This window comes from Aplysia californica, unplaced genomic scaffold (assembly GCF_000002075.1).
Source record: "Aplysia californica isolate F4 #8 unplaced genomic scaffold, AplCal3.0 scaffold00808, whole genome shotgun sequence".
Taxonomy (NCBI): domain Eukaryota; kingdom Metazoa; phylum Mollusca; class Gastropoda; order Aplysiida; family Aplysiidae; genus Aplysia; species Aplysia californica.
The window spans coordinates 150,026-161,928 of record NW_004798078.1 but is presented as its reverse complement, the minus strand read 5'-3'; the positions used below and the strand labels follow the sequence as shown (position 1 = coordinate 161,928).

The window sequence follows — 11,903 nt, the reverse complement described above, 5'->3', positions numbered from 1 at the left end:
TATATATATATATCCCTCTCCTTCCTCCTCTCTCCCTTATTCCTTTTTTGTTCTCCCTCCCTCCCTCCTCCACCCCTCTGTCTCATTGTGTCCACACACACCCTTTTACTCTAAACGATAACCCTCCCTCTTCAGGTATTGTAATGACGGCCAGGATCATCCGATTCAAACTTGACCTTGACCCAGAAGACATGGGTTCCGTGGGTCCCAGCTGGTACATGGCTCTGACCTGCACTCTCCTTGACCTGGCCAGCGACGTGAGCCTGACCTATGTCGTCAGACACTGGGACCTGGGCACACCCTGCGACCTGACCTATGCCGTCAGACACTGGGACCTGGGCACACCCTGCGTCGTGACCTATGTCGTCAGACACTGGGACCTGGACACACCCTGCGACCTGACCTATGTCGTCAGACACTGGGACCTGGGCACACCCTGCCACCTGACCTATGTCGTCAGACACTGGGACCTGGACACACCCTGCCACCTGGCCTATGCTGCGCTGCCAGATGAGGAGGAGGCCGGGGAGGTGGGGAAGGTGGGGGAGGGCTTGGGAGAACGGTCTGCCGCTGCTGAACTTGATTGAGGTTGTGGTCATCTTCCTTTGGTCATCTCATCACTCAGTGGTCATCTCATCACTCAGTGGTCATCTCATCACTCAGTGATCATCTCATCACGACATGGTCATCTCATCACTCAGTGATCATCTCATCACTCAGTGGTCATCTCATCACTCAGTGGTCATCTCATCTCTAAGAGCTCATCTCATCACTCAGTGGTCATCTCATCACGACAGGATCATCTCATCACTCAGTGGTCATCTCATCACTCAGTGGTCATTTCATCACTCAGTGGTCATCTCATCACGACATTGTCATCTCATTACTCAGTGGTCATTTCATCACCACATGGTCATCTCATCACTCAGTGGTCATCTCATCACTTAGAGCTCATCTCATCACTCAGTGGTCATCTCATCACTTAGAGCTTATCTCATCACTCAGTGGTCATTTCAGCACCCTGTTTGCCTTACAATCTAGGGATTACCCTGTGGTCATCAATTAATAACCCTGTGGTCATTTCATCACTCTGTGACCGATGCCTTGTGATCATTTCATCATTCAGTGGTCATTTCATCTCCCCGTTTACCTTACAATCTGGGGATTGTGGTAATTAATTAATAACCCTGTAGTCATTTATCACTCTTTGATCATTACTTTGTGGTCATTTCGTCATTCATTGATCATTACTTTGTGGTCATTTCATTATATAATAATTATCACCTTGCTGTAATGTCCTCCCCAATGGCCATCACCCCGTGGTCTTCACTCTGTGATCCTCAACCTTTTGTCATCTCATCATCCATATACCACCAAGACAGACGTATAGACAAATAGATGGGCTTGTAGACAAGCAAATCGATAGACAGTTCAATAGACAGACGGAGTGACTGTCGTGAGTAAAGAGAAGACAACAAAAGAGAGGCAGATAAAGAAAGAAATGAGGTTAGAAACAGAGTCAGAAAGAGAGAGAGAGAGAGATAGATAGAGAGAGAGAGAGAGAGAGAGAGAGAGAGAGAGAGAGAGAGAAAGAGAGAGAGGGGAGGGGAGAGGGGGGAGAGGTAGGGGGGAGGAGAGTATGTGAGATAAAGAGAGAAAGAGAGGAAGTGATTAAAAGAGAAAAGATGAAAGAAACAGAGAGAGAGAGAGAGAGAGAGAGAGAGAGAGAGAGAGAGAGAGAGAAGGAGAGAGAGGAAAGACAGGAGAGACAGACAGACAGACAGACAGACAGACAGACAGACAGACAGACAATTTGAACTGTGTCTCTCTTTATATTTTTATAGCTCACTGACCATTGTCCTAGTGGAATGCGCTATAATAATACAGATTTTGTGTACTACTACTACTACTACTACTACTACTACTACTACTACTACTACTACTACTACTACTACTACTACTACTACTACTACTACTACTACTACAACTACTACTACTACTACTACTACCACTACTACTACTACTACTACTACTACTATTATTATTATTATTATTATTATTATTATTATTAATAATACAATGTATCATTATTGTTATTATTATTATTATTATTATTATTATTATTATTATTATTATCATTATTATTAATTATCATCAGCATTTCATTATAATCATCATTTTCCTTTTTTACAAACTTTTATTATGAAATTATTTCATTATTATTATTACTAAATGTTCTCTTTTGTTACGTGCCTGATTACTAAACATAAAAACAAAAAAACCAGTGATTATGATACATTCGGTTATTTTTTTTATCGAAAGCCATGTCACTGAAAACGATGATACTTGTATCGTTCAGTATAGTTACACAGTGGCCCTCAAACATTTGCTGTTTTGAGTATGAAGATAGCAAGAGTGGATAAAATAGAGGGTGACAAGTGATTAACAGATATCAGTGTGTTGCCACTTTGTTTGTGGGACGGAGTACAAGTTGTTTTATGAAGGAAAAGAACGCTGTGGTCTCACTTAACTGTCTATGGTTATGAATCAGCGAATTATTTTGTGCGCATTACGAATTTATGTATTACGAAATCATTTCAAACAACACTATTTGTGGTGTAACTGTTAAGCGTTTCGTTGTCGCAAGCAGAAGACCAAAGCTCGCTTTCTGTTTGAGGAGAATTGTTATCGAGTTCTCGATCTTTCTGCTAGGATTTGTTCCTGACAGACAGCTTCGAAGCTGGTCTTCTAAATGATTCAAATTATGTTGAATAAAGCATAGACACATCTACATATTATGCCCCCCCCCCTCTCTGTCTTTCTGCTAGGATTTGTTCCTGACAGACAGCTTCGAAGCTGGTCTTCTAAATGATTCAAATTATGTTGAATAAAGCATAGACACATCTACATATTATGCCCCCCCCCCCCCCCCCCCCAACTCGCCTGAGAAAAATCCTAATGGGGCCTGTTTCTTGGCGTAGTGACAGACAATCGAAAGAAAACAAACAATCGGAAAGGAAGCCAGATATTTTATTGAGGATTTCAAAGTTTGTTATTCAAAAAAATATTAATGATTTACAACATGTTGCTGTAGGGGAAAATAGATATTGTCATTTACTTTAAATTTACAGTTTTGCATGCCACCTTTATCACAAATAAAATTTGTTCCAGCGATCAAATCTGTAGCATGTACAGTAGACTGTTTTTGTGACCCAAAACAATACGTTTTCCTGACGAGTTAGAACACAGGTTGAATCTAAAAAGTAGAGGGCGTGTCTTCCCTTTTATTATGTGACGACCAGAACGTAAACACCGAATAGCAATGGATGGAGAATGACGTCAAATCTCGCCAGGAAAACTCTTCCATTTTGTGAAATTCCGTCACTTTAGTCTCACTCGCTCCCTCACTCATCCACCATCTCACTCACTCCAAAATGGCGGAGCTGACCATGAGATTGACCCCACATGCTCCCACCCCTCTCTGCATTTTGAAGTAACCGTCCTCCCCCCAGGTTTCGCCCCAGGAGTTCTTGATCTTCCAGTAGTCCAGTCCCGATTTCTTGTCATGGCCGTAGCCCACCAACAAAACACAGTGGGTAAATTGTCCAGGCGTGCAGTAATGAGGCTTCAGTACCCCACCAGAATAGCTCATTATGTCTGAGGCGTCAAAGACTATAGACAGGGGTCCGTTCTTAATCAACAATTTGGCAATGACTCCCTCGTCTTTCGGCACATACTGATAATCTTTTACCTTAATGGCGGGCACAAATTTCTCTGGCTTGATCTTTGCACTGCAACTTTCGGACTTCTTGCAAGTGCCAGGACCGTAAGGCCAAGAGGTGTAACAAACTGTGGCGTTGTAGTTCGGCGGCGCACACGGTTTACATCTTGGATTTTTACCTACACAGTAAGGGTAATCCTCTTCTGTGTTGATGCCCCCTGCCTGTTTCACGTACTGGTAGGCGGCATTAGGCCAGCCCCCGTTGGGACCACAAGTCGGATGTTTCATCTTCTTGTCGTAGAAAGACGAACAGTCTGAAAGCTGTTCCGGGGAGAGAGACGTAGCGTTCTCCTTGGTCTTCATAAAGTACTGACCCTCCAGGTTACCTACTGTAGCAAAGGCCCAACAAGTCCCGGCATCTCCCTGGTTCTTAACTGACGTCACAGCGCCTGTACCGGTAAAGTCAAAATGCTGTGGAGCCACAAGTTCCTCCAAATCTGGGGAAATCTCGGCCTGATGGCTCTGCATTTCCTCAAAGTCGGGAGACACCGTACTCGTCATCAAAATCCTGTTTCTGAATTCTGTCTGTGACATGTCGGCAAATTGGTTGATTTTGAAAGTTGTGATTCCGGCATGGATTTCGTTTTTTGCATTTATCCTATGTACATTTTCACGGAAGTTGAAGAACCTCACTTTTTCTTCTTGGAAGGAATGATACGTTTTAGAAAAGTCGAATTTGAACTTGTTGAACAAATCAAAGACGCTTTCTTCATCGGTGGGGTAGACGTCGTAGCTGGAGCTGGGAAAGGGGTGGAAGGGAATGTGGATTGGGGGTTAGGGAAAGAGAGAAAGGAATACAATTAAAAAATACACCAGCGATAACAAAAACATTAATAGTTGCCAATATTTGACGGGCTATACATTTTATGCTTGAAAGGGTCAGAAAGACAAAGGATCTAAGCCCCATTTAGAGATTTTCGTATGACAACACCAGTCATGGCAGTCTGCACGACACTGCGTTTGAATAAAATAGCTGGAGGGCATCAAATCAGAGATATTGTCTTTATCAAATCAGAGATATTGCCTTTACAAATTACCCAAACCCGGAAGTATATCATGTTTAAGTCCAAATTGATATTTTATTTTTCTCAAAACGACCACAAAGTGACCAAGACCCTTTATTTTCCCGACCCCGTTACTTTATGCCTGTGGGGGAATTTTGAAGGTGAAAACTTCCGTCCCTTTATTCGTGCCAGTTTTGATATATCTCCCTTGTTTACGCCCACCTTAAGACGCGAAGAGCAAAAGCAATGTTGTTGGGTTTTTTTTCACAAATGAATGTAGATGCCCCCACCCCCACCAAAATCGACGCAATTTAGATCATTTACGAAGCGGGCTTCGAACCTGCCTACCAGGGCCGACCTGGGCAGAGAGGTATATCACATCTTGGTAGAACGTCCAATAATATGCTTGATGAAAATTCATCTTAAATGAAAATTAATTCAGGTGTTCTGCGTGCGACGGCGAAGCATCTGACCGCTACACCACAGACGCTAGTGACGGTTCTCTGTAGAGTTGTGCCTTTTAGTTAGACTTTACTTTTCAGCATTCAAGATGTTTGTACTGTTCACTACTATACGAAGCGTGCAGAACTATTTGAATGTAAGGCGAATTATTTCTCAAATCGATGTAAAATTAAAGAATATCACACGTCTGGCTTGGGGTAAATGCAGCAATACTTTGTACTTGATGGTTATGAGACACTGTGGTGAATGAAACTCTTTACTGGGCATGAGCAAGCGCGTTAAAGTGGCAGGCAGGATTAAGCAATTTTGAATGTCTCATTGGTCAAACAAAAGAAAACTGGGTGAAATACCCAAGCTCTCAAAAGTGAGACTAAAACCGACAGTATAGCATAACCACCATAGGGTATTTCATAAATGGAAATATTAGATCGATTGCTTCTAGTTAGGCCGTAATGTATTAATTTTAATTTTCATGGTCCAACATTGTGTTCTTGGGAAAGGCGGTTTACACGAACTTGCCGTTTGGCTCGGTCCTTTTCGAGATGGACGTTAAACTGGGAGGTCCAAGCTCATAAAAAACTCAATAGTGAAGTTAGGGGCGTAAAAATTATACCATTTCACCATCTTTTAATTTTCAAGACGGACAGTTTTGTTTTCAGTAATTGTCAATTACCACGGGACACTTTCATTAATTACTTGGTTGACTCGGGGACTGAAATTGCTTGTCCCGCCGGATTTGGCCCCTGGCTATAATTTGCCCATGCCTACTTCTTACAATACACTTCCTTTCACAGGAATCGAACGTGTATCTTTGATGAACTCCAGTGCTAGACCGGAACAATGAGATGAACTCCGGTACTAGACCGGAAGAAGGAGAAAACACGGTCCTATTGCAGACAGCCGTTAAAATCGGAGAAGTCGCTTCTTACATTGCTTGATCTATAGTGGTAATCGAAATAGCACAGTATACGCTTACAATTACAACCATTAAACAAAATAATCTTTTTTAAATGAGATTTTCAAAGAAATGTGCATGAATTCGACTCCAGAGAGGACATATTATGTCAAGAAATGAAACCCTTTATTCCTCTATCTCACATGGACGTCTCCAAACAAAGCAAATCATGTTGAACAAAATGAAATATATAAAGGTGCAATACTTAAACAAAGTTCAATCTTACAAGACCATTTTGAAGAAAATTCATGGACTCGATGGCAAGATGTGGGCCACAACAGTTTAGGTGGACAATGCTCAATGTGGACACAGAACATCAAAGTACGAATTAAGATGCATAATATGACAGAATGCACGAGAGCAGCAGTTAGCGACCGTAAGCAATGGCGGGTCATTACAAGTCCACTTCTGAGCCAGAGATGACTCCTCTTGAGATTCACACAGTGGTCGACTCCAGAGAATAGCTGTGTCCAAGAGTGTAGCCCTTTGTTGCCCTCTGGCTGATACAGTATTCGGCTCCAGAGAGGAACTTTGACAACAACAACAAAAAACAGTCACCCTTTATTCCTGACCTGACCTGACCATCAATGATTTATTTATAGAGGAACCAGCCATCCATGTCCAGGTGCTGTTTTAGCCTCTTTTTCCTGTATGCAGATTGATAATATCTTTTTGCCAATTTATTGGTTCCGCTTCTATGTACCCCATATCTATGGTTCTCAACCTGGAAATCGCCTATAATTCGCTGTAATTGCCTCCCCCCTCCCCCACCCTTTCTCATCACCCCCCCCCCCCTTAGAGTGTCATCATTTATGTTACCGTCTATTTTTATCGATAACACGATTATGGATTAAGGGCAGTATTAATGATAATTAAGAAAAAAAACCTCCAATCAATTAAATAATAAATAAATAAATAAATAAATAAATAAATAAATAAATAAATAAATAAATAAATAAATAAATAAATAAATAATAAATAATGCTAATGATTATCATAATACAAATATTGATAATAATAATAATAATAATAATAATAATAATAATGATAACAATAATAATAATAATAATAATAATAATAATAATAATAATAATAAGAAGAAGAAGAAGAAGAAGAAGAAGAAGAAGAAGAAGAAGAAGAAGAAGAAGAAGAAGAAGAAGAAGAAGAAGAAGAAGAAGAAAAAGAAGAAGAAGAAGAAGAAGAAGAAGAAGAAGAAGAAGAAAAAGAAAAAAAAGAAGAAGAAGAAAAAGAAAAAGAAGGAGAAGGAGAAGGAGAAGGAGAAGAAGAAGAAAAAGAAGGAGAAGAAAAAGAAGAAAAAGAAGAAGAAGAAGAAGAAACACTGTCATAACATCAATATTAAAAACAATAATATTAACAATAGAATTGATTTGAGTAAAATAATGAAATAATATTAAAATAATAAATGGAGCAAAATTATTATAAATCAAAAATTCCTAAAAGGACACTACTTGGAATCCGCCGATTGTATGGGATCAGATACCTTGTATGAATACGTTAAATTAGATATTTCAATCCATACAATTTGAGGTTAAATGTTCAGATCACCATTCTTTTTTTTTTTTTCAAGAGGAAAGCAGATGTCTATTCTCATTTTGTGTTTGGTCATTCTATTGAGTTAAATCTATAAGACCAATCTCCTCGTGGTTTAAGGAGTGGAAATATGACCCTTTATTCCTCTATCTGACAAAGTGTGTGACTTTAGACAACCCCTGTGTCCAGAAACTTAACTCTTAGTACTGTAGTCTTAGATACGATAAGATAAGATACATCTTTATTGTCCAGATCCTGGCACATTGGTTTGGTGTTCCACCACGAGTACACACACATACACACACGCACACACACACACACACACACACACACACACACACACACACACACAAACACACACACACACACACGTACACACGTGCACGCACATGCACACACAAGTAGGCTTACAATCACATACATGATATAAATGAGCAGCAATATAAACAATAATAACCGTAAGCTAGATACACACTCAATGTTATTTTGATGCATGCTCTAAGGTCGTAAGTACACTAAACAAGATAGATGGTTAAGATGGAAGCATTTTGATAGATGATGGTAAAAATGACCTTCTGTATCTTTCTTAGTATACGGACTGCTATTATTCCACCTATAAACACAGCTAATTTTGTCATCGAGTTTTCAGTTTAGAAAGCTAAGCTACCCAATAGAGCTATTTCCAATCCCATTTCACTTATTTGCGTAAAATGAACACAAACCTGAGAAGCAATGAATTATCATAGCAATGAACATACAGCCTTGTTATAGTGCTGGGGTTTCGTACAAATTTGTAATGACTGTAAACAACAGAGCGATACTGTGTGCCAGTGGAACTAGTTCGCCGCATTCTAAGAATTAACAAAAACAACCTTGTTAAAGACGTTTTTCTTACCCACTGGTGGCAGCGACCAAGCAGAGGCCAGCAAAGACGATAGAGAAATTCATGGTGAAGAGAACAGTGGCCAGCTCAAGGTTCGTCGCCCTCTGTGGGGATCTTCTCTGAGGAGTTGCTTTAAGTACCCAAGAGCAATAGCAAAAGTTCAAGTCACGCGACTTCTGGATTTTTGTTTTAGTTTGTTTTTCTTTGTTTTTTAGGGGTGCTCTACTGTTTTACTTTTCGAGATGTTACACACATGGTCGAACCAATTCAGAACGTATCGGTCGTGATAACACGTAGGTAACAAATGGTGAGGCAGCGTGGTGGAATCAGGCTCTCGTCAATTTTTGAGCATGTAGAGTTTTTGGTATTATCTTAAAGCTTGTTCACTTGTCTTTATTTGGATGAAAAATATATCCATTTATCTTGAAAACAAGTCGAGATATTTGCGAAAGAAGGAGGTGGGTGTCACCTGTTTTCAGAGGTAAAATAAGTGAGAAAATGGCCACCAAAGACTAGTTATTTTGTTGTCAGCTTAATAGTCCGTGGTAACTGTAAATTTATATTTTTTGTGTCTTTAATCAACGTTTTTCAGAAACATCCACACAGAAATGAGTTCTTTAATGGGCATGAAAGGTGTTGAGCACAAAAACAAAAATTTAATAAAAATCCACAAACCTGCGGAAAAATGCAAGTTTCTTCATTTTGATTTTGATTATTTTGACGAGAGCCTGAGTCCACCACATATTCATTTAAAGGGGAAGTCAGTGTGTGGATTGGCAGATGCTCTGATGCGGTTTGCTCCGTCTTTCCTTTCAATTTACACGTAATTCTGTTCTCTCCTTTTCTTCTTTGTATGGTACTCTTTAGTAGGCCTACCACATCTAATGTTCGTTGCTTATGTGACATATTCATGTTGCAAATGTCGTAAAAACCTTATTAAAACTAAAGGGGAAGTCGCGCAACCAGAGATATTTAGTGAAAGACTCGTGTTGTACCGATGTTTGTGGTGTAGCGGTTAGGTGCCTCAATGTGACACGCAGGAAACTCAAAGCTGATTTCTGAGTGGGAAAAATTTTATTAAGTATCTCGCTGTCCCCCTGTTTAAACGTTCTGTCTCTCTCAGTTTGGGTTGGCTCTAACAGGCTGGGTCGAAGCCCGCCTCTCAAATTATTTAAATCCTGTGAATGGGGCTGCAAAAACACGTACTTCGCAAAAAGACAGATAAGACAAAACCCAACAAATAGTAAAGTAAAGTTGTTCCCCAATCGGATCCGGACATTGGGGATTGCCTTGTTAGTGAGACAACTTCCTGGGCCTTCGGCATATTGTGGTAGGGTGGCAAGTTCCTTTCCACGCCGCTTTTACTTCCCCAACTCGAAGGCAGGTACCCATTACAGCTGGGTGGGAAGGAAGGGGCGAAAATAATCCGTGTCCGAACCGAGGCTCGAACCCAGACTTTCCGTTTCCGAGACGAGCGCACTAACCGCTCCCTCACCGCACCCTCTCAACTAATAGTATGTGTATTAAAGACACCCTGCGAGACTTTAAACCAATCGACATTTAAAAAATCAAACAAAGTGAAAATACAGGTGTCTCTTGAAACTGAAAAAATTAATCCTCGCAATCAACCATGTTCTTCATGTTCTTTCAGCGTTACATTTTCGATGGCCCTAGTTGGAATCCCCAAAGGGGAGATCTTACCGTGCGTTGTTTTTATAGAGTTTTCGAGATTCTCCCCACATATTTTGGTTTGGCACTGTTGGGGATGGACAATAAATGTAGAGGTCTGACCATTTAAATAACCCTGAAGTGTCTGAAGGCGGCGTAAAAGCATACAATGTCAACGCCAAAGCTAACGATAAAGAGTTCGCTTTTTGGACGAGTTGCGAGTCTTCCCCTCATCTACGTCACACTGGTGAAGGATAGCACAGGTGACGTTTTCAACGAGACAGCATTCCCTGCGATTGAGATACTGAACACCTTGAACCCAATGCGACATGTCACGATACATGTACCACCTGTCACGATGTCTTTCATTTTGATGACCAGCATCTATGACAATATTATGAATAATAATGTGTTTTTTTCTTTTGGCTCTATCTGGCCCTCACTCTGAAGAATCACATCATCAATAATAGAAATTTTAATGTTTTTGGTTGTTGTTGGTTTTTTTTAAAACTTACTCTTTATTATAAACAATAAAAAAAATTCCATGGCAGTGGAAACAGAATTCTAATCAGCATGTGAAAATCATGAGAGGAGGCATATGTCAAATTAAATCTCTAAAAAATACAAACAAACTTTTCCATTAGATAACAAAACTCGTTGAAAAATTCACTTGATATATCACTTCGATATCTTTTTCCCTCCTACTTGATGTGACGTAGCCGTTCACGTGTATCTGTTGAGTGCATCATTCTGTCTGACTAAAGCGTTCTGTACTTTAAGTGCAGTGATAGACAAAAACTCTCGTGTTGCACAATGGTGAAATCAAGCACTTGTCAAAATAATGAAATAGAAGATACTGACATATTTTTGTGATCGCTAAAGCAATGTTTATCGATTCGTTAATTTTGTTTCTTATTTCTAATTTTGTTTTGGTTGATTTTGTGGGCTTTTTTGCTTAACACCTCGTATGTCCATTTAAAAACAAAATTTAAAAAAAAACATTTAACCTTCTGAAAAAAGCTGATGAAAGGCTTAAAAAAGTAAAATCGCAGTTTCCAGGGAAACTTAAGCTTTGAAAGTTACCAAATTTTGGCAGGCCATTTTCTCGCACATAGTACCTCTGACACCAGAAAAAATCCCTACCTCTTTCAATCACACATATCGACACTTCAATTCAAGGTAAATAGGAATTTGTGCATCAAAAGCAAGACGAATGTACAAGCATTAAGATAATACCAGTAACTCCCTGGGCCCCAAAATTGACAAGCACCTGATTCCACAGTGTCGTCACTTAATATTTATTAACCTCAAGTGGAGTGTTTTGTATCGACAGACTGTACTGAGATATTACAAGTTTTTTTGGATTTTGTTTTTCTTGTTTCTCACGTTTGTTTGTTTGTTTGTTTGTTTGTTTGTTTGTTTGTTTGTTATAACAGTTGTTGTTTCTTTTTTCTCTCAGCGTTTAGATGATCCTCCACCCCCCACCCCCCCCCCAAACCACCACACACACACACACACATACAAACAACACACACACAAACTAAAAGGAAACAGACAAAAAAAAACCAACAACAAAAAACAAGCAAAACCCCATTGCAT

At 39.9% G+C, this 11,903-nt stretch overlaps 1 protein-coding gene across 1 annotated transcript; it reads right to left on the bottom strand.

The window, feature by feature from the left end:
- Positions 1 to 3,015: 3,015 nt before the first annotated feature.
- LOC101857519 (cathepsin L1) lies at positions 3,016 to 8,711 on the bottom strand. Its single transcript, XM_013088768.2, has 2 exons — positions 8,649 to 8,711; positions 3,016 to 4,520 (listed from the first exon to the last, which is right to left on the bottom strand). Exons 1-2 carry the CDS (start codon positions 8,699 to 8,701, stop codon positions 3,425 to 3,427), a joined length of 1,149 nt encoding a protein of 382 aa, XP_012944222.1. The 5' UTR covers positions 8,702 to 8,711; the 3' UTR covers positions 3,016 to 3,424.
- Between the last annotated feature and the right edge of the window lie 3,192 nt (positions 8,712 to 11,903).